This window comes from Porites lutea, chromosome 11, assembly GCF_958299795.1.
Source record: "Porites lutea chromosome 11, jaPorLute2.1, whole genome shotgun sequence".
NCBI classification, from domain to species: domain Eukaryota; kingdom Metazoa; phylum Cnidaria; class Anthozoa; order Scleractinia; family Poritidae; genus Porites; species Porites lutea.
Window position 1 is genome coordinate 22,263,509 of NC_133211.1, and position 23,915 is coordinate 22,287,423.

The window sequence follows — 23,915 nt, forward strand, 5'->3', positions numbered from 1 at the left end:
TCAGATACATTTTACAAAATAAGTTTAAATTTTTTGGTCTTATTTCTTGTAATGGCAGAGCTGCTTCCTACATCAAGGGTCAGTACCTCTCCCCCTGGGGTGGGGCACCATTACAATCTTTCCGAGAAAAATAGATAGGATGAGGGTGAGGGTAATGGAGTGTGGGTTAGAGTGTGCTCGTGAACATTCGTCTAACGCCACCCCAACCTTCAACAGTTTGGCGGCAAAACATGTCATGGTTGCACCCAATTAGAACATGTTTTTTCGTGAGGTGTGCACGCTTCAGATGCAACCGACGTTACAATCATCTAGAGGCTGTGGAATTATCAGTTTTTACTTTCAAGGGTGGTACCGGGAGACTTGCCACCATAGGCCGAGTCTCTCTCCCTTATTTGGCTACCGTAAATGTCCGATTATAAGCCCCCCCCCCATTTTTAGGCCCAACTACCCGTACACAAAAAAATGCATCCGTTTGTAAGTCTCCCCCCCCCCCCCCCGAATATAAGCTACCCTCTTGCTAATATTGAAATGAATTCGACTTTTTACGATGTTTTGAAGCTTAAAAAAGCGATCACATTCAAAAGTATTTTGATCAGCACTGCTTTGTAGCTTGTTTGGAAACATTTTTTTTAGTCTGGTTATAAGCCCTCCTAGAACCCCTTACGAAGTTGTACAAACCTTGCCTAGTCCCTAGGCCTCATTATTGCGCGCGGCCGATGCATTTCGGGTCACGTGGTCCCAGCGAGTTTTTGAGTCTCGGATACGTCACCGAAATGCATATGATCATATGACTTCAGTGAGAATTGGATTTTCAGCCTGATCGAAGGTGACTAAAAGTACAGCCAGCAGCCTTTGTTGAAATGGTCATAATTCTGCATTTGGGCTAGACTTCGCCAGTTACTATCCAGTCAGATAGCCGTTTCATTACCTTCTGCTACTAGGCTCAATCTCCATTTTACATACATTGCCAAATTCAAACCGAGAGGGACTGGGTACTTCTATATTTTCCTGATTAAAAACAAACTTGGGGATTTTGTAATGTACGGTGTGTTCTTTCTGGCTATGCAGATCTTGTGTTGTTTATCCCATAACATACAGACGTACCCAGTCCTCCTCGGTTTGAAAACAGGTAATGGAGAGCTCCACACTGGCAATGATTTTTATTATGCTAATTAACTTCTGAATGACTCGGGCGGGGGGGGGGGGTATCCCATGGTTAAATGGTTAAAGTGACAGGGAGGATTGAAAGGGGGCAAATATCAAAACTCCAAAAAATCTTCATGGCTTCCAATTATTCCAGTGAAATAAAAAAGCACTCCTGGACCAAAAATTATCGCCCCAAAAATCCCATGCTGAATTTTTGAAGCTTAAAATTTTTCATAAAGGATTGAATGCTATAACACAAAAAGTTTATCCATCAAACCAACAGAAAATATTCCAACCAAAAAAACCTAGAATGGAAGATTTCAAACCACAAAAAATAACCTTCAATCCTCCCCATCACTTAAACTCCAGGTGAGCAACAACGCAGACTGCGAGACTAGCAGACTGGTGAGGCAAACGACGTAAACATTGTCATGAAATGCTTTAACAGATTCCCTATCCCTAAACTAAATTTTTAGAAGACTTAAAAGGTATGGGATAGGAAATCTGTTAAAGTATTTCACAACAATGTTTACCTCAGTTGCCTTGCCAGTCTGCAGGTCTACAGTCTGTGTTTGTCCCACACTGTTAAACTCCACAGTACCCCTTCCCTTAAGGAATGACCTCCCCACTATCTGAACAGACTAGGCCAGAATTGAAAAAAGTTATACACCAATTTACTAACCCTTGCAATCATCTGAATGCTTCTTTATTGACATTCATTTTTGAAACTGATGAAAAGATAAAAAATATAGTAACAACATCAAATAAACTAATCTTAAGTAACTTCAGGCAATAATGTTGGTAAATATTTAAGCCAACAATAAATAAGAAAATGTATATTAATAAATAAGTCCAGATTTTAAGTCTGTTTTGTAGTAATATTCATGTAAATAGCAAAAAAGAACAATAATCTCTAGTAAATACGAATAGTCATGTAACATTAAGAAGTTTTAACATCTTTGAAACAAGGTAAACATCCATGAAAATTATTTGGCTAACAATGATTATATCACATAACAATGTACATGAACTGATTTGAAATACTGCAACACTGGTTAGAGTCTTGACAGCCAAAAAGATAGATTAGAATAAAACATAGCATATCAACAGTTTGAAAATACTTCTCTCTACAGCCTGTAGCATTAAGAATTTGAATGGGGTGCATGCACAAGCACGAGAAATCACTTTGACTTGCCGTGCACCCTGCAGACTATTGATCCACGTTTTACTCTCCCGAGTCTTTCTCTGCTTTACAACTTCTGAGCACACACTTGCCTGCAAAATACACTTACACAGAGGCCACACTCCAACAAGCAGCATGGTCTTATAACAGCAACATATGACAAATAGCAACAAGTGACAATAACATGCAATCAAACTGCAAAAGCAACAAAGATTAGCACAAAATAATAAAACACTGACACAGGTACAGTTTCCTTCTATACTCCTCAATACGTAAAACAAATTAAAGGGGTTTGAGATTAACACTAGACACATGACCATAGCTGTCTCCCCCCCCCCCCCCCCCCCAAAAAAAGAGCCTCAACTCAGACTGTATTATGAACAAAAGGAGTCACTCACACTCTTATGGAGTTTTTGTAAAATTATAAGACTTTTTTTTGGTAATTCATAATTCAAAAATACCCCATAAGCATCACCTTTGAACTAACATTAGCCAGATGACTAGGGGTGCCAACCTTACAATAGTCAGGACTGGCTGTCAGACTGTTCATTTTAAAAGTGAAATCTATGGCTTAACTCGGGAGTTTCTGCCGAAAATTCATCACTTCCATGCTTACTTATCTGGTTGGATATAGTCCTCATAATTAAAAGTGAAATTCTCTCAGTTGTGACTAGACAGGTCTGGTCAGCCTGTTTTGAGTAAAGGTAAGCATGCAGCCTATGTAGCAAGTGCTTCTGTGTGGTTTCGGAGCAAAGGACGAGGAACAAGAATGAAAGACTGCACAAAAAATGGGGTGAGTAAGAGAGAGCAGAGGGGGTGCAAGTCCTGTTCCTCAATGTTCGTCAGCCTTTCTTGTCTCCAAAACCACACAGAAACGCTTGTCATGCAGTCTAGAAAGCATGTACCCTAGGGTTAACTTTTGCTGAGCAACAAAACTTTACCCACGGTTTAAGAATATTAACCATGAAATTGAACAAGTATTCTAAAATTGACCCTAACTGTGCTTTAATCAGGCTATATATATAAAAAATTATTCTAAATAATATTTCAAATATTATTAACAGAATCTACTCCTCCTCAAAGAACCATGTGCATTGTGAAGTTGAAGTGATTGTCTGATTGCCATTCAACTTCTGACCTCTTTGAAACTTGTTTTGAATATTTTTATAACCAAAGGTTTTCCATCCTTTCAATCAAGTGTCAATCTGTCCATGAGCTCAATTATTTTTTTTGTTATCATCCTCAAACACATCATCGCTATCATCAACATCACACTGGAGTTTTCTACCATCTGCGTGGCAAGGTTCTTGACCATCACTGTCCTTATCCTGAACATTCTTTTTCCTACTGGTGTCATGAGTTCTAAGGTGCTTGCTCAGATGATCACTGCGGCCAAAAGCCTTTTGGCATACACTGCACATGTATGCCTTTTCTTTTGTGTGGATTCTCAGGTGACGCTGCAACTCATCTGACCGAGTAAAGCTCTTACCACATTGATGTGTGCCATTATTCTAAAAAAGGCAACATAGTTAAATATAAGCAAAACTAAAAGAATTGTTTGAAAATGTTGCTTTATTCTGGATAATATACCTGCACAGATTTTCCTTTGGCATTTTATACATTCATTCCCAAAGAGGGTGGATGCCCCAGAGGGAGGGTACTTTGAATTTCAAGTGATGTGGATCATTGAATGGGGGCAAATATCAAAACCCCCAAAAAACCCCTAGGGTTTCCAAGAAAACCCCAAAAATCCCAGACCAAAAATAACACCCAAAAAATCCCACACCAAATTTCCAAGCGTTAAAAATTTCCAGAAAGTATTCAATGATACAACACAAAACACAAACATTACAAATAGAATGTTTGAGTTTGTTTATTCATCATACCATGGCACTACAATGTACACATACCACAAATCAGGGTCGGCCAGGGTTTGGGGGTATACAGTACATTGGGGTATTTAATTTCAGGTATACAGTATTTTTATGCTTAAAATTGGGTATAAAGTATTCCTTCACGACCAATTTTGGGTATAAAGTATACCGTGTTTTTCTTAATTTTGGTATTTTACACAAGTTTTAGTATAATTTTTGGTATATTGGAAGGTTTAATTCAGGTATTTTGGTATTCCACTACCACCCCCCCCCCCCCCCCCCGGCAGACCCTGACAAATCTTCAGATTGTTTTGAATACCCAAAAGACCCCTACTTAAATAAAGCCAACCAAAAGTACTTGCCAAATTTTCCTACCCAAAATAATCCTGGAATAAAAAATTTCAAACCCCCAAAAATTCTTTCCCCCGCCTGGGGTGGATGCACTCATAAGAGACTAGAAGGCTACTGTGGTTATGCCTTCCATTGACTCCCAAAAAATCCTTAACAAAATCTTTCCTCCTAAAAAAGTCACCACATGAGAAATAATATGATACTAAGCTAAGTGTGAGTTTTCAAATTTCCCAGGGTTGTCTGTAAACTAATAAACAGAAGTATTTTTTATGCTACTAAACAGCAACAGAGCACCCACTATCATTTCTATCCAACCGCAACTTACCCAGCTACAAACAAATGGCCTTTCTCCCTTATGCCAACGCAAATGAGCCTTCAAATGAGAGGTTTTTCCATAAACCTGTGAACAAAAAAATGATTACAGATGATGCAAATAGTTTTCCCTTTATGCCAAGGTTGATCCTCTGCATTAATAGTCATAAATGATTACCGGTGTGGGTCACTACTACTTGTATAAATTGTTATTTTTCAAGAAAATCAAATGCTGTTATTCTTGTTGGTGTTGCTGTTTATCTGTTAAGAGTGAGAGCACAACCACACCTCATGGCCAAAATGGTTGATGCCAAAAACAACAGATTTGAACTAAGATTTATTTTATTATCATACATTGTACTCATTATCTGTATTCTCATTGGCTAAGAGCCCACAGCTAATTTTGGAAATCAGCACAACTAACAGATTAGTTAGTTATCTGCTAATCTGTAGGCTTCCATGCAATGCATGATATCAAATAACAATATCAATTCAGGTTCCTTGAGACGGTGTGTTTGTCATTTTAATTTTTCTTCAAATAAATGGAAGTATGATACTTGGAATAATCAAGGTTTTGGTGAGTATTATCAACCTTGACCTTTGGCTTGATTGATAACGCCTACCTCTACCTTGATTATTCTGGATATCACAAAAACCTCATCCAATAATTGTTTATTATCATACATGTGTTGGTGTATGTTACTGTCAAACTCAGAAAACCATGAACACCTGAAAAATTTCAGGAATGTTGATTGTGTACTGGCCAATCACAATAAAGTTCAGGACAAGTGAGCAAACCTCTAAACCACAAACTTATTACCGTTGCTGTTTGCGGTTTAGTTATCTTGCGCCTTATTGGCTTATTTCTTGCAACACAATAACATTCCATAAATATTTCTGGTGTTCATGGTTTTGTGAGTTTCACAGTGAGTGTACTAGCACCAAGACAGTTAATAACTCACCCTTCAAGGGGCAAAGTCTTAATCTGTTTTGAGCCTAATGATTAATTGATTGATTTAATTGTTGTAATGAAGATTTTGAGCCTTAACCTTTTGGAGCAAGGAAAAACTGGTAAAATTCACTGGGTAAAAGCATTATAATTTGACTGACGTCATGTGATTCATGGCTTCAGAAAGTATAAAACGAGTCTAAAAACAGGTCCAGAAAAAAGGAATTCTATGCATCAAACAGGGCCAGGGTTTCTTTGCTTGCTAGTATAATTAACAATTTATTAGTTCATGATTGATAAAGGTCTTTCAACAAATGTGTTAATTTCTACCTTTCAGAGCTATATTATTTTATTATGAAGTGTACCTTGCCGCAGCCAGGATAGTGGCAGCTGTGTGTCCTCTGATGCAAGTTTCGTGTTGCACTGTTCAGACCACTGATACAATTGGGGCAAACACAGTGAGAACGCCTCTTAGTTATCATATCACCTCTCCGACCTATACACAGAAAACAAGAATGAATATGTGGGTTGTTTAAAGCCAGTTGCAATAGCATGATAAGGATTATTCCTCATGCATTGTTAGGCTAATATTAACATGTAAACACTAAAAAATGTCAGCAAGGTATCAGGAAAAAACAAAACTTTAATACTCTTACTCGCAAAATCTCTCAAGTCTATCTATGTTTACATTTTCATTCCCTTTAAGAATTACTTTAAAAAATTTTATAAAAGATCAAAGTATTTTCCCCTTGGGTGATTATTTTATAAATTCTCATAACCTAATCTCTTGAGTATGTATATGATTTTGTTAGGAGAGAATTGATGTTGATCACTCTTTACGCTAAAAGGGTTGATAATTATAAAAAACAAGTCCTAACCTTCCACTTTTATGTTCTTTTGTCCTGTCATAATGTTTCCATGCTCAGGGTCAATTTTTGCTACCAAACTGGAAAGATTTGCAATAGGAGATGACGGCTGGTTCAATGGCGCATCCAACAATAATTCATTTAATTCTGTCTCTCTCTTGATTTCTCTGTGACTGTCAGCTGGTAGTGCCATCAATGTATCTACTCGCCATTTTTTGCTGTGAGATGCTGATTCAGCGTAAGTACATTGCTCATCTGAGGTCATGTTACCACTGTCTTTAAACTTACACTGACCGAAAACCTTTCCTGGATCAATGGGTCTCAATTCTACAATGTCATGGCAAGAAGTTAGTGAAGTTTTTGGAAAGTACATGGTCCTTTCATTTCCTTGAGTTCCTTCATTCTGAAAACTTGTAACTTTCACACTGTGCTCATCAGACGAAATACAAGAATTTTCCTCAGCAGAGTAACCCATACTCCTGGCTCGCATTATATCATTTTCATATTTCACTCCCCTGGAGTTAAAAGAATCGTAGATTTGACTTCCCATTTTTTGACTGGGTGGCTGATAATGAGTCATGGAGATACCATTATGCATGGAGGTGCTGTACATGTTAATTGCATGATCGTTTGCTCTTGATGATAGTGGATATCCAATCACACTTTTGGTCACAGTCTCAAATCTTTGAGGGTATGACTTCTTATCAGTATTAATAAGGTCATTTGATTTACACTGGCTTTTGGTAAAGCCTGTGTTGTGACCTCTTGAATGATCTGTTGCATGACTAAGTTTGTGAGTGCCAGCAAAAGAGTTTACCCTGGTATCAGAAGATCCAGGACAACTCTGACAGTTGTCTGACATTATAACTCCATTACTTCCCGGCCCTAAGTTTCCTGATATGTAACTATAACTGGATTGCTCAGGAGATGTAACGTAAGCATCTTGGCAACAGCATGACATCCTGCTGTGACCGCAAGGCAACAGAGGACAAGAAATATCAACACGGATGCTCACAGTTGGGCACAGCTGCTGTGGTGTAAAATGACTGACAGCATTGTTCAGTGGTAAAACTTGTGACGTACCCTTTAGTAGCCTTGAACCATGGGAAAATTGCAAATCTTTATTGTTTTCTATAGGCCATGATGATGTGCTTTCTCTACACGCACTGGGTACTGTCACATTGTAGCTGCAGTTTCCAAGTGATCTGGGAATCTTGTTAGTTGAACTTTTAAAAGTAAAAGGCATCACTGTTTTATTGTAGTGGCAATGTGTCTCACTTGGTAGAATTTTTCGATGGCTTGGATTTGCATGATGGTTTAAGGCAAAGTCTTGATTAATGGTTGGATGAACAATACCAAAATCTGCACTCTCTTCACAGAGTTTCCTCGGAGATGCAAATTTCGTTTCTGCAGTGATTTCTGGAATATACATCTGAAAGTCCTCATAACACGCACGTTCAAATCCCGACATCTGCTTCTGAATTGCAGGTGACAGCTTTGTTGTACTGTGGCTGTCTGCTAGAAGGTGATTTAAGTGATCGGAAGACGGCGGATTGTACGAAACGTCGAACGGCTTCTTAAGGTTACTGCAAGAAGAGTGGACAGCATTTAAATTAGGCCCTTCTACTTCGACTGACAGATTGCTGCGGAGAATTTTTTTTTGCCCAGAAATGGCACCAGAAATTCCTTCACATGAGCGTTCGCACTGCATGTAGTTTTGATGTAACTCCATGATAAGCTGAAAACTACTTTGATTTCATTAACCCGAGCCAACAAAAGAGTAATCTTCAAACGAAAACAGAGTCAAAGTTCAGGTCTGTGGCTTGGCCTGAACAGTAGTTAGATCTTTGTCACCCTTCGGTCAAAAATTCGTAAACGTTTGTAGATGGATCAGCAATGATTCGGTAGAATAAATCCTTACCACTCAAATCAAGCCGTTTACTACTCAGTATCGTTAAAATGCAGCTTTTTCTTCTTTAGACATGAGCAAATGAAGTATGAAATAGATTTACGAACAATATATCTTTTGTTTTAGTGACTTACCGGTTAATTTTTGTTCTGATAAATTTCATTCTTTGCGAATCCTTTCAAAGAATGATGCAGCGAGCTTGTCTTTTCCCCTGTGTACTGATATGATAATTGAATGAATAATAAAACACCGGCGCATTATTTACAGCTTATAGCGATCCTAATGAGTTTAAGACATGCACAGGATAATTAAGCTCTGAAGGAAGCACTAAAAAGCAAATAAATTGAATTGCAAAACCGACCTTCCGATCGCTTTCACTTGAGTCGCGTGCGAATCTCGCGGGAATTTTGTTCCTGAGCCCGCGACCAAAATCTCTGCCTCGTGCCTCTACAGGTCCCGACTACAGGGAAAACTACAGGCCCTCCCTCAACAGACGGAACTAGGCGGGAAGGGAGCGGTGGGTGGGGGAGTATTCATAAACTTAGGCAACGTGACAGGAGAGGAAAGAAGACGGTAAACCTTGTGTGACAAGCGTGACAATAATATTGTTTGAGAAAACTTTCCGCCAAACTTTCAGCTTCATTTAAACAGATCTTTTTGTAAAAGACCAGAAAACATCAATGTTAACGGTGGGGGACATGGGGATTTACGGTATTGCGGTATCGAGCTTTTTTTCAAGCGGTATCTCGGTAATTTTGATTTAAATGTGCGGTATTGCGGTATCATCTAGCCCGTTTAATTTGAAGCAACATGTATGTTCTCCTACTCACCGTGCTGGTCACATACTGAATCTCCTCATAACAAGAGATGATGATCAATTAGTTACATCTGTTTCTATTCATGACGCCGCTTTCTCTGACCATTTTGTTGTTAATTGTGCTTTGTCCATGGAGAAACCTTTGTTTACAAAGAAACAAATTATTTATCGTAGTTTTAAGAATTTTGATATTGATCTTTTCATCAGTGACACTCGAGGTTCTTCCCTCATCAGTGATCCGCCAAATGAACTTGATGATCTAGTTGCACTTTATGATTCTGAGCTATCTGGAATTTTTAACAGACATGTTCCCATTAAGAAGCGTACCGTTACCATTCGCCCAGCGGCACCTTGGTACCAGAAGAATTAAAGTCTGAAAACGGAGGGGGAAAAGACAGCTTGAGCGACGGTGGCTTGCTTCCCGTTCTATGCGTGATCTTGAAGCTTACACGCGTCAATGTAAAGTTCTTAAGGATTTGCTATCTTCATCAAGAAGTAACTATTATTCAAATCTAGTTGCTGAGAATCAGTCCAACATGAGATCGCTTTTCGCAGTTTTTAGTAAACTACTTCATCGACGTCATGAGGCGAAGTATCCAAAGCATGATTCCTCGTCTTCTTTGGCTAATGATTTTGTTCTATTCTTTGGTGACAAGATCAGAAGAATCTGTCGTGACCTTGATCAAGTCCCACCTTTGGATACTGTTGTAGATAACGGTACTACAGGCTGTCAACTGAACATGTTTTCGACTGTTCCACCGGATGAACCCTTGAGTATCATCGGCTCAACTACCCCTAAGTCCGGTGATTTAGATCCTGTTCCTGGTCATGTACTTAAATGTCTGTTTCCTTTTATTCTCCCAGTAATGCATAAGATTGTCAACCTTTCCTTGGAAACTGGTCGGATGCCTAAAATACTTAAACAAGCTATACCTAAGCCACTGCTAAAAAAGCCCTCTCTGGATTCGAACGACTTCAAGAACTATAGGCCTCTTTCTAATCTTCGTTTCATATCCAAAACTACTGAAAAATGTGTTGCTAAACAGCTGATTCAATACTTAGATATTAATGACCTTGGTGAAACATATCAATCAGCCTATAAGAGAAACCATAGTACAGAGACAGCTCCTATTAGAGTCCACAATGACATAACCATGGCAATAGATCAACATAATTCAGTTATTCTAGTACTTCTCGATCTTTCGGCTGCATTTGATACTGTCGATCATGATATCCTCCTCTCGCGACTGTCCAATCGCTTTGGAATTACTGGAACTGTATTGGACTGGTTTCGATCATATCTTTCTGATCGTACACAGTTTGTGCAGGTTAATGGTGCGTGCTCTACTTCTCATGTTCTTGAGTTTGGTGTACCGCAGGGATCCGTTCTTGGCCCGTTGTTATATTCAATGTACACATCCCCTCTTGGCGAGATTGCTCGACGCCATCAAATGTTCTATCACTTTTATGCTGATGGCACTCAGCTATATATTACGTTCAGGACGTCGTCTGTTTCTGATATGAATGTGAGGAGTGAACGCCAAATTGGTAAACTGTGTTCGGGACATGGACGCATGGATGCTTCCCAACAAGCTGAAATTAAATAAAGACAAGTCTGAAGTTCTCTTAATATCCTCTTCTTATCGACCTCGGCCACCACTATTTTCTGTTGATATATGTAATGAGACTGTATCCTGCTCCCCCAGTGCACGCAATATTGAAGTTATCTTTGATTAGTCCCTTTGTATGGTACCTCATGTCAATGCAGTCTGTCAATCGTCCTTTTTCCATCTTCGTAACATTGGTTTCATATGCAAATATCTTACTTATGATGCTGCAAAGATCATTATTCATGCCTTCGAAGTTTCTAAACTTGATTATTGTAATTCTTTATTGTACGGCCCACCATCCTATCTTATGCGAAAGCTTCAACATGTTCAAAATTCTGCTGCTCGCCTCGTCAACCAGTGTCCAAGATTTTGCCATATTACTCCAGTCCTGAGGGATCTTCACTAGCTCCCTGTCTCCTCTCGTATTGAATTTAAAATTATGTTAATTACTTACAAAGTACTACATGATCGAGCTCCAATCTATATACAGGAACTCCTTCAATTGTATACACCCAGCCGCAATCTTAGATCCTCTAACAGAAATTTATTAGTTAAATCCTATTTTAATCTCAATTCGTATGGTAAACGAGCTTTTTCTAATGCTGCTCCGGAACTTTAGAATAACTTACCTGAGGATATTAAATCTGCAAACTCAATTCATGATTTTAAACGCGAACTTAAAACATTTCTTTTTATGCGAGCTTATGAATCGTGATGTTTTTATTTTATTTTATTTTATTTTTTAATTTAATTTTATTTATTTTTTTCATCTATTATGTACATTTATCTATTTTGTAGTTAGCGTCTAGTTTTCGTCTAGTTTTTTCTTGTGATTATTTTTACTTTTTAGTTTTGTCTAATTTTTGTAAACAGCGCCTTTTAATCTTGTAGAAAAGGCGCTATATAAATGGATTATTATTATTATTATTATTGCTGTACGCGATTATTCATCCTTTTGGCTAACGGTATTCGGAAAATAACAGACTTCACGGTATTGCGGACTCAGCGGACTGTTCATTTTCGCTCTCCTGTCTAAAGCAGGTCAATATTTTTTTTATAAAAATTGGTAGGGAATCCAAGATCATCTAATGACGAAGATTTTTAGATGGTTGTACCGATCAATTTGAGGTCTTCTCACGGTTTTTCGCAATGGCTGAGGTTGGTTGATGGTGCATACATGCTTGCGATAAACAGACACGCGAGATTGTTACAACTTTAATAGACTATTAAGTAAGCGTGAACGATCATAATTGCGGTATCGGTTTTTCGTCGATTTTCAACACGGTATTTCGGTATTTGCCAATGTGCGGTATTGGGTACCCCCTAATGTCTCCCTCCTTAAGTGAAGCCTCACGGACCTCACGACAAAACACGCTCTTAAGGACCGTAAGATCCGAGGACGGCGACGGCAGAGAAAGCGTCGCTGGAAAAGTGAATTCGCGTTCTTTCAATCTTCATCGCGATTACTCCAAGTCACTAACTTTGTCAAATGTAGGCGAACCCTAATAAAGTCGAATTCCTAAGAACCATATCCAAGTTCAGAAGGAGAGAGGAAATTTCGTCTTCGCTTGTGTACTTCCTCTGTACATCGTGAAATTAGGCATTTTTACGTCGTAGTCGTGCAGTGACGGCAAAGAAATGTACAAAAAAGCGTGACGCATGTGCTAAATTGTTGTTTTGCTAATTAAACCTATTGTTTTTGTGGCGTTTCCGTTGCCGTCGCCGTCGTCGGATCTTAAGCTCCCTATATAGCCCTGTGACGATGGTAAGACACAAGCTAAATGATGCCTCTAAATATTTAGGGATCAACTTCTCGTATGATTTTTACGCTGGAATGATCATATAAATGAAATTACTACCAAAGCAAACAAGACTCTGAACTTTCTCGGTAATGACTTAAAAATTATTGTTAAAAAATAAAAAATAAAATAAATAAACAAAAAATAATAAATGAATTAATTAATGAATAAATGAATAATAATAATAATAATAATAAACATGAAATTACAACTGAAAAGCACGCTAAAAAGAAATGTTTTGATATTTGATTTGAAAGCGCTTAGCTCACAACATGTGCGTAAACTGACTGGCATGGAATTCGATATCTTAGGAGCTGCGAGTGAAAAAGCTCTGTAACCATAGGTTTTAAGGTTATTATTGGGCTGAACAAGGAGTCTTTATCTGCAGAGCGCATAGTTCTTGTTGGTCTGTACATCATTAAGTGATTTAAACGTAAGAAGTAAAAAGACGTGCGGCAGAATTTGCACAAGCTGAAATTTGGTAATGTGATCCGCTCGAAGCCCAGATAAGAGAGAGTTACAGTAGTCGAGTTTTGACATAATAAATGCATGTATTAAAATATTGATGTGAGTAGGCCGACGATATAGTACTTCCTAATTTAAGAGATATTGCACAGATGGAAGAAGGTCAACTTGCAGACTGCCTCCGCTTGCCCGATTTGTTTGCCCATTGATAGAAATTCGTCGAACCAGACCCCTATGTTCTTTGCCGCATGTGAAGCTGACTTACACGTCACGGCCAACTGTTGGAGGACGAGGACGATGACATTGATCACAAGGAGTTCAGGCTTGTTTCTGTTCAGCATGATCAACTTGCTTGATGTCATCCAGTTGGTAATATCGCTGATGCATGATTGAATATAGGTTCCTGTAGGTTCTCAAGTACCTATACTAACTGCGGCGTAATGCCATGTTCCGCAGGCTAATATATATAATAGCCTGAGGTATTAGTTTATTAATATTTGTCAAGAAAGGAATTATATACATTCAAAAAACTGCACTACTGGCTTGTCGCTTAATTATTGGTAAGCGATTAATGAATCCAAAAATAAAAATGCTTAAAATCATACAACGTAACCACGTAACCTCATGCCTCACCTTTAATCAAGCTACCTGAAATTGAAAATTATTTGGAACTTTAACCGGGGGGGATGGAACAAGAAGATTTAGAAGAATTACATACATACCTCTGGAAAAATCCTGGCTTCGCCCCCATAAATCGCAAAGTAGCCGGCAAGCTTTAACGTTTGCGAGTTAAAAATCATAAAGTTAGGTATCTGCAAGATCTGATATCTGTGATTTTTAAATAGTAAATTTCTTCGAAAATGTTTTTTGTAAATCACAAGACAACTTTGTGCTATTTTAAAGAGCGCAAAATACACTAACATATAGCTTAAGTAATTCTTTTCAGGAACCTATATTTTTAATCCGGGGCCACATGAAGAGCCCGCAGATCACAAGCCATACTCGCTATTTTTCAAAAATGCGGAAAATCTGTCCACTGAATCATCGAATACTTTTACGCTGTCAAAGCCTCACGGCGATTTGATTCTTGCAAAGCGGAATGAATTCTGTCGCGGCTCCGCCGCCAAAACAATATAGCTGTCAGCACTCTCAGCCAAGCCAGCTAAGCAAGATTCCAGTGTCACGTGACTCTGACTTCCGTAGCATTCAAGTTTATAAATTTGTAAATTTAAACCATGGAAAGTTATTTGACGCGATGCACTACTTGACTGCGACGTACTCAGATGCACGTTAAAAAGGGAGAGTAACTAATATGGTTTCCTTCATATATTTTTTCTGGAGTGCAATGTTTGGAGGAATTATCGGCGTGATTTTTGGCGTTATGTTGTCTTTCAAGATTTACGAGAACGAAGAACCTGAAGAACAGGAGAAGTACCCCGACGAAGAAGAACTTCAGCCAGCGATACAGGAGCAGACGATCTCGGTTAGAGAGCCTGTGGAACACGATGAGAGACTTGAAAGGTCTTCATGAAAACGGATGAGTGGTGATTTATTTTCCTTTTTTTCTTTTCGCATTTTCTAAATCGCTAATACCGTGATTTAGGAGAGGATTCTCTGCAATGCCTTTTTTAATTTTTAAGAAACCTGTTCATTAAGCGAACGTTGTTTATGACTAGAATGCAGCTTGGTTACGTGTTAGGGATCTGTAGTTAAGTAAGACCTGTCTAGAATTACTTCAGCTAATGTAAGTCCTTTTTACAAATTTTTTACCTTAAATCTAACAGTGTAAGGACAAAACTCATATTCTGAGAAAGATTTGGTAAACGTGTGTCTTTGTTTGGGTGGCGTGGGTGTGTGAAATTATATAGAGTATGTGGTCAGAAGGCTGTACTGTGTGGGGAGCCAATCTCGTAGGCTACTTGCAGTTGGTAAGACAGGCCTGCGACAAGGGGAATCCCCGGTCCCAGGATACATTGCGAGCAACTTTGATAGAAGTGCGTGACGTCTTCCGTCTTTATAAAAAGTGAACGATACTACGATAGATTTTAAAAGCACTAAATTATGAATGTGATATCAAACATAGTTTAGTTATGGACTATTAAAAGTTTATTGAATTTTTTTCTTTCTTTTCATTATTTTTATTTCTACAGCAGTAGAGGAAAGCTATTTGAAGTTGTGTTAGAATCAAGAAGCTGAATCAAGAACTTTTGTTGATGATGACAATGATACTGTTCTGACCTTGAAGTGTCACGAAATCCTGTGAAAAACACTTGAACCTTTTGCATTTTTAGTAGTAGTAGCAGCAGCAGCAGCAGCAGCAGCAGCAGCAGTAGTAGTAGTAGTAGTAGTAGTAGTAGACGACTTTATTTCAACTCGGATTGAAGAGTAGCGCCTAAGCGCTAATATCTCCGAGAAATAAATACAATGAACATATATGTACATTCTAATAAAAAGGTAACAAAAAAATTAAAAAAAAAAACAACAACAACAACAACAAAGAAGTAGAAATTAAGAGTAATCAATCTAGCTTTTTTTCACAGTCTAGGCATTTATTTCTAAAATAGGTTATGTTAGTGGTAGTTCTACAGCTCTCAAGTCATCGTTTAACATATTCCATAATTTGGGCGCAAGGAATTTGAAGGAGTTTTTCCCGTAAGATGTGGTATTTACATGCGGTAACTGCAATCAAGCCCATTAATGTTGGTTCTAGGTGTAAATAATGCTGATATGTAGTAAGGTGTTGCTGCTTCAAAGGACTTGTGATCTAAAATCAGCATATCGAAAAATCTTTTCTTTCTCAAGCTTACAAGGTCCAGACTTTCCAAAAGCACCTCATATGTGCTCACTTTATCAAGAATTATTCGTAAAACATGTTTATTAAGGTCCTGCAAATAAAGCTGCAGGCTAACATCTAACGAAGAGTTTGGTCAAGATTCAGAAGGAGTTGGTTCTCTGAGCCACCAATCTTGAAATCTCTGTAAATCACCATTAATCTTCGATGTATAATAATATAATATAAATAAGAGGCCACCATGATTTAACACTTCCTCGACACCATATTCTTTTATAAACCGTGGAACAGTAGTTGCGTGCCACGCTGACAAAGTAGCTATAGAGAAAAGTGAGACTGCGAAATAACAAAGGGCCACTGAAGGGATTGGCAAAATATCAGAAATATGTTTAGTGTACGCTATACCGAGGTTCTTTTCAATATATTGTACCATTCAGCCTATGAATTAGCAGCAGTCTATCCTCGCTCTTCGCAGGCTGTTTACTCGCGGGGCTGTGAAATGTGTTTCGATATCGGGAGATACTCCACTCAATTATATAATGGCCTATCCGGAGGCCTTGCCAGGGTAGGATTTCAGTAGTTGATATATATCTGTGAAAGGTAAGGGAAATTTGTCATTAAACTATTTGAGAGCATGTAATCAAAATATTTTGCACAGAGGTGTGAAAGATGTGTGATCAGGAAAAAAAGACTACTGTTAGCTGGTATAGTATGTAAGAAAATCAAAGAATGAACGACAAACTCATCTCATTCTTACGACGAAGAGAGGAAGGAAACCCAAAACAAATCTCTTTTTTTTTACATTTTACGTTTTAATTGTGTCCGATATTTCGGGTTGAGAATGTACAAACCTTCGTCGGGGGGCTTAGTTGAAAAGGATCATTCGAGATCCCGGTCCTCAAAAGTACAGATGTACAGTGCTGATTATAAAAACTGTGTTTGTTATATAGCTGGGTGGAAATTTCTTCTCAACAGCGCCCCCTCTCTTTGGTTACTTCGAAGTCACTCGACATCTATTAATGAAACTGTTTTCCGGCAAAATCTTTGCAAAATCTGCGACGTCAGAGGGTAACAGCGAACCGCGCCTTTACAGCGAGGTTTCATGAATTTCCAACTTCAAAATTTCCAGATATGGCGGTGACAAATCACTTCAAGACTGGTCCTTCGTGAAATAGTTAATTTTGTTTCCCTCGAATCTCAATCTCTCCCTCTGTTGAGATTCTCGGGAATCAAAATTAACTGTTTCCCTCGGGACCAGAGATCTATCGCATACAGGGCACAGTGTAACGTTGGTCCTTGCTTCCAACCTCGGCGCTTTTTCCAAAGCCATGGAAAAGCGCCCTGGGGACGAGGCTGCGTCGCGTCCAAACCTGAAGCGCACATAAATCCACATAAGAACAGGTTAGTACAAGAAGGTACAAGGACAGTTCGGGGTCAGCCTGGTTCGGGGTTATATGCCTTTCACAAGACTCATACATTTCTGCCTATATATATTTTTTGAAAACAAAGCTGTATAGCCTGTGTACAGACGTCCCCCCTCTCCCAGAAAAAAAATCGGGAGACGATTCTGAGGGAGGGGGGACGTCTGTACACAGGCTAAGCTGTATAGAGAGCTAGAACTGTGACGTCAAGTTACCATGGTAGCCAAATTTCTGGATGATAACAATAGGGCTGAGATTAGGCGACGACGGGGATAGTAACGAGAACGGCAAAAAAGAACCCGATAGGTTAAGATTAGCAAAACAACAACTTTGCACGCGCATCACGCTTTTTTGTACATTTCTTAGCCGTCGTTGGACGACTGCGATATGAAACTTTCTAATTTCACGCGCCCGCTTTATGGAGTAGCTAGGTGAACACAACACAAAAAGTTTCCTTTTCTTTTTCTAAACTCAGATACGGTCCTTTCGGATTAAATCCAGAAAATTTCACTAACATTTGACAAATTAAATGAAATTGAATAAGATCGATGAAGTTTGAAGCAGTGCAAATTTACTTTTTGAGTGAATTTTCGGTTTGTTGTCATCCAAAAATGTTGCTACCATGGCAACGTGACGTAACGACTTTTCCCCTTTGTTAAATGGACCCCTTTCCCTCCCGCAGTAGATGATGGAGTCTCATAATATAAAGTTGTCAAGTTCTAATTTTGATTGAGTCTGTGGACGAAATCCTTCGATGTAACCAACCAGGAGCCTATTACCACATAAAAAGTCTTGGGCTGTGCTTTCAAACAGTGCCTTTTGATTTTTTTACCTGCAGAGTAGCAAAGGGATCAGTCACTAATCCGAAATATGAGATATAGAGGATGAACAATTACAAAGTTCTTCAATCTCATCAGCCCGACAAAATTTTCTCTCGATCCTGTTATGATCGAGATCAGACAGTTTTCCTCTGCTAAGCTCGATCCCAAACGTTCGTTTTAAGAATGGGGCAAAAAGAAGTGGGGCAAAAAACCGGCTCGTTGACTGAACATACCTTAAATGCGCGAATTAGCGCCCAGCTCCAACTAAGCGCCCCACTTTAAATTAGCGCCTATTTTAAGGCTTAAAATTTGGAATAAGCGCACCCCTTCAGATAAGCGCCCCCCCCTCCCCTGAGAAAAAACGAGGTTCAGTGTGACATTCGTAATAGAACAAAATTGATGTTCTTCGACTTCAACGTCGTAAGACGGGCTTGCTTCTCATTTTCTCGATAGAAATATCCATGTGAGCATACAGGTGCTTCACTTTATCAAGTTCACGATGGCAAACGCATTACTGGAACTGTTCTATTCAGAGAAGTACAATACGTTTTCGACAGGCAACTCAAAAACGTCTTGAGAACTTCAAGTTTCACAAAAAGTAATTTCCTGTAACGTTTTTTGAATTTTTATATGTCACTGTTGGGGTTAACTAGAAATAAAGATAGTGTCATTTTGAGGCCAAAAATAAATAAACGAAAAAAGCGCCCCCTCTCGCGTTAGAAAATTAAATAAGCGCCCGGGGCGCTAATTCGAGGATTTACGGTACCCGAAATCGCTACATCCCGTATCCCGTTTATAAATATCATCCCGAACAGGCTAAACAGTTGGAAAAAACTGAGAACAACTTACAAGCTCGCTTTACGAACAGCTGTCATAGGAAAGTATCAGTGATTGTTGTCAAGGCAATAAGCTGTCAAATGCGTCAAAATTCGAAAGCTTCCAACTTTCGTCCAAATATACAGGTACAGATGAAATATGGCGCCTGCACGACAAGTTCAAATGGTATTTAGTGACATAAAACAAGACATTTTTCCTTTACAAACAATGTCCTTTCTATAAACAGAGATAAAATGACAAGTTGGTGACACAGCTATCAGACATCGATTACATCTGACAGCCATTGCCTAGCAACGGATGTAAACAAGTATAAACATTAGTGGTTGCCTGTCTGTTTTAATCACTAAACACATGCGCGCGTGACAGACTTGATCTTGTGTACCTTGTATCACTCGGGCATAAACAACTGAACTGACTTGATCAGGTAACATAAAGAGTTAAGGCGGTGAGAATTGCTTCTTGAGCCGAAATGGGTTGTGGTGGCAGTAGCCAGGCGAGAAATGTTGATTCACAAGCGCATGTTCAAGCCGCACAAGCTGCCCAGCCTGGGGCAAACAAGGCAGAAATAACTGTCTCATCGACCTCAAATGAACCGGTGCAGAGGGAGCCTTCAAAACCGGAAAATATACAGAGAAATAGCGAACAAATAGAGGTGCCTAAAGCAGGTACGTGTAATAACCCCTACAGAGTAGTTTACGGGATAACTTCTATGAAAGAATAACCTCAGATTTTATAGCCAAGGAGTGGGTCATTGAAAAATTGTTCACGCGAAAAAAGTGTCAATCTCAAATTTCAGTCGATATCCGCCGAGCAGAGAAATTTGATATTTTAGTAGTCAGCCGACTTAAATTTTATTTCCACTAGTTACTGAAGAAAAAAATAAACCAACTAACTTAGAGTCAATGAGAAAGTATTTGAAACCTAACAGCTTAATAAAGTTGCTACTTTTTGCTTTTGTCTTTTTCCCAGTTGGAAATACTTAACACGGTATAATGAATGTACTGTATATATATTGATCTCACAATCTCACAACAAACTTTTCAATATTAAAACCGCAGTTTTTAGAATGGAGAGTGGATATCCTGTTTTGGTTCATTCTGTTACCTTTAAGCAAAGCAATAGGTTTTAGTTAAAAGGAGCAATTGCACTGTGCGGTAAATTACTCGTTAAATGTGACATATGCCAAAGTTGTGTCTACATCCAATGTTGATAAAATGGAACTCCTAGATGATAACCATTTAAAAATAGAATATTTTTAGCGTATGCATGGAAGGGGAATGTAATCTTTTTAAGTCGATTTAACGAACGTGATGAGAAAATAAATGAAAGATATCAATCTTCTTTTTGCTTATATCGAATTTGTCACCGAAAGCGAAAATTGTTTTTGCGCAGACAATCATGAAATTTAAAGGCGGGAGATTCTTGTTTTTAATGCGCTTGATCTATTCACAACATTACCAACATGCTCTGACAATGTTTGCTTAAAGCTTTATTTTGATTTACAACAAAATATAAACTGTGTGGCGTAATAAATTTTCGTTACTGCGGAGATGTAAGACTTAAAGAGGGCATCTCGGGCGAAAACAACTGGTCCGGCGTTGCCAGAAGCAGGCTGGCAAGATAACAATGAGAATCTTTTCATTTTTGTCGCCTTCGACCAAAAACAATATAAACTTTGAATGGAAAAGAAAAATATTTATAGTAGCACAATTGAAAATAAACGAAACGGTTGCTAGGGCAGATTGCTACTTAAACTCGTTTTAAAGGGGAGGAATAAAGTGTTAATTTTCTTCAAAGGTTTTTTGCTTTTGAAAGAGAAGCTATGGAACATTTGGGACAGCCCACGCTCTTCTTCCATTCTATGTTATAAATAACCGTATGTTTATTCTCATTTGGTAACTATGGCTCGAGGGTTTTATGCTGGTTAAAAATAGTATTCAGTGCGAAATTTCACTGGTTGAATAAAACAAATTTCCACGACACATTAAACAACACTCAAATCTTTAACTCAAATTGAGCAGAGTAGAAAAAGAAAATTATTTCTTGTTATTTTTCTTCTCGTTATCAACTTAACTGTTAAATAATGGTATCTCCAACTAAGAATTTTACCAGATTATACGAATGTATTAAGCCTTCCGGCGCTTTTCGTAGTAATTGCTGAAGTAAAGCTATCATCGTTGCCATGAATTAAATATCAATCGTTTTGCATACACACTTCATCGCTTTTTAACTTCAATTTCAATTGATACGGCTCGAACTAAACATTTCCTCGTCAGACGGTATCTCCTATCGGTTTGAGTTTGCAATCTTCGCCTTTCCCTTTAAGACAGATCGAAAAGCGGTAAATTCAGTTTTTAAAGCTGAAAGTTTGTCGAAAAATATTGAAAGAACTTTTTAAGTACGCAGGCGGTTTCCTTTGCAGTAACATCACAGACGTGGTAATGAAGGCTGCTAACACCTGTCTCCCTATACAATATTACATAATTTCCTAAGGTTGACGTGAAGTTTCGATACCGGCTACGACGGTACAGATCGCGCGCCGCGTCTGTTAGCTTCTGTTTGTTTAAGCGTCCTCACTTCATTAATAAACGGCTTTTGTTCAGATTTTACGGGCTTTTAAGGCCTCGGTGATATGTGAAATACAAAAAATTCGTGAAAATACCCAGGATCTTAGCTTATGAACTTATCCGAGTACTAAACTTAGCGTAGAGGTGTCAATCGCGAGGAGAGGAATTTTTTCGCATAAAGCCTGATTCATTTGTAAGAAAGAAAATCTAAATGAACTTAATGTTGAGGCAGAAAATTGGAAAAACGTGGGGAGCCAGGCTGAACTTTGTCAGTAAGTAATAGTTTATTCCACCTGTTCGAAACCTGAAACCAGTGGTCGAATGAACAAACAGTGGCCGGAATCCCGTTAATAAGAGTTAGCCTCAGATACTAGAGCCTCTGTAAGTGGTAAGTAAGCAATCAACACCTAAGAGTTTAAAATGCTTCATTGATGACAGGTAATATAAGTAGGGGCGGATCCAAAAAAGAGAGGAGGGGGAGGAAAGCCAGAAAGATGCAGCATAAAGATGCAGCATAAAGATGCCAGCCATAAAGATGCAGTATCTATTTTATTGAGAATTCTCTGTAAATAACGCAAAATTTCACAGAAAAAAGGAGATCGCGGTCCCCTCGGACCACCCCTAAAGGCGCCCATATTAATTCTAACCATAAAGCAATCTTCCTCTTTCCTGGGTATATAACGAATCAATTTAATGACCAGCTCCCAGTTGGTTAGCCTGCGAACAGCAGACGTAGTTCGGGGAGGGAGAGAAGCGACGACCGGTCAGCTGTTCGCGGGCTACCAGTTGGTTTGTTAGCTCAATTGCGGTTAGAGCGCTGCACCGGTATCGCTGAGGTCAAGGTTCGAATCCCGGCGACCTGAATTTTTTCATGCTTTCTTTTCGCAACTGCACCACTGAGTTGCGTCTTTCAATATTATATTTTAGTAAAATCCAACTACTGGTCTATTATCAATGCTGCGTTCTGATTGGTTGAGCTACTACTAGGCTATATGTTATAGTCCACTATTAGCGAAAGCGCCGGCTTTTTGGCGGCAAAAAAGGGATTAAAGTCTAGCTTTAACCAGCTAAAGTTGTTTTGTCTCGATATTTTTGATCAGCTAGTTGGATTTTACTAAAACAATTATTCCTCTCGCCCGCATGGCCTCTGACTCAATAGCCCATGAAGCCTTCCATGGGCTATTGACTCAGAACCCATTCGGGCTAGAGGAATAATTGTTAAGTATGCTATGAGGTTCGACATCGACCAAGGGAACTATTCGTATTAAGTAGAAAGGTGTCTGTATTATAGAATAGGTATCCTTGGGACCGAGAGAACTGTCCATAATAGGGAGGTACCAGGGGCGGATCCAGGATTTTTTTCAGGAGGGGGTGCATTCGTCTCTTGCTCTACTTCAACACCAGTAAACCACATAGTTTTTTTTTCGCAGAATACCAGTTGTATTAGAAAACCGCAGGTCATCTCAGGAGGGCGGGGGGGGGGTGCGCACCCCCTGCACCCTCCCCCTAGATCCGCCCCTGAGGTACGGTGTATTTAAATTCCGACCAGGCCACTCGTGATCTTAAACCGACAACTTTCCGATCAGGTTCTGATTGGTCCATGAAATCGGAAATAATTCGCGAAGTCAGATAAGAGTTTTCATCATTTCTGTATTTGTGGGTTAGCTCTGGTTCTTAGGAATTGAAAAGTCAAAATGTTTAAGCGCCTCATCGAAATTTTTCGGTCGAAGGAAAGTACGTTGTACAATCGAGATTTTTTTTACACCTACTCTAAGGCCTGCAGGAATACAAATAGAATTATCAGTCCTATGAGCTAGTACTTTCTTTCGCAGGGTGCTAACAACGCTATTTTTTTGGTTTAGAAGAACAAGCAGAAGTTGATCAACCTCAAAGTTCAGCGCCGCCTGAGAAACCAGTAGAAGCTGAGCCGCGCGAAGACCCTCTTGGCGAGGAATCTCGAGAAATACACGAAGAAAATCATCCACAAAATGTGGTAGAAAAGAATGCCGACGACGGAGATCAACAAGGTAGCCAGACTGAAGAGGAAGCGAGGAAAGACGAAGGAGCAGTAGAAAGCTCTGAAACTGTGCAAGATATTGTGGCTCCTAAAAAGGAAGACGAAACGCAAGAAGTGCCCGAAGGAGAAGCGAGCGCGTCAGCGACGGAGACAGCTCCAGTGCAAGACAGTGGTGCAGAT

General features: G+C 39.0%; 2 protein-coding genes across 2 annotated transcripts in view; one reads left to right on the plus strand and one right to left on the minus strand.

Moving 5' to 3' along the window:
• Nucleotides 1-2,743: 2,743 nt before the first annotated feature.
• Nucleotides 2,744-8,979, minus strand: LOC140952841 (uncharacterized). Its single transcript, XM_073402293.1, has 5 exons — nt 8,725-8,979; nt 6,694-8,267; nt 6,181-6,311; nt 4,880-4,954; nt 2,744-3,840 (listed from the first exon to the last, which is right to left on the minus strand). The coding sequence occupies exons 1-5, from the start codon at nt 8,751-8,753 to the stop codon at nt 3,547-3,549; spliced, it is 2,103 nt and encodes a 700-aa protein (XP_073258394.1). The 5' UTR covers nt 8,754-8,979; the 3' UTR covers nt 2,744-3,546.
• Nucleotides 8,980-19,485: 10,506 nt separating this feature from the next.
• Nucleotides 19,486-23,915, plus strand: part of LOC140953331 (uncharacterized) — a 5,144-nt gene continuing 714 nt past the window's right edge. The window contains exons 1-2 of the mRNA XM_073402823.1: nt 19,486-19,816; nt 23,581-23,909. Of these exons, the coding sequence (XP_073258924.1) occupies nt 19,621-19,816; nt 23,581-23,909 (525 nt within the window). The 5' untranslated portion in view covers nt 19,486-19,620. The remainder of the gene's footprint in view (nt 19,817-23,580; nt 23,910-23,915) is intronic.

What these genes read in the sequence shown, in the direction of transcription:
- LOC140952841 (XM_073402293.1), bottom strand. Translation starts at nt 8,753, where the DNA reads ATGAAATTTATCAGAACAAAAATTAACCG. An exon ending in ATCAGAACAAAAATTAACCG is followed by an intron (nt 8,268 to 8,724) that starts GTAAGTCACTAA and finishes CTCTTCTTGCAG; the next exon opens with TAACCTTAAGAAGCCGTTCG. An exon ending in GGCCATTTGTTTGTAGCTGG is followed by an intron (nt 3,841 to 4,879) that starts GTAAGTTGCGGT and finishes TGCCTTTTTTAG; the next exon opens with AATAATGGCACACATCAATG.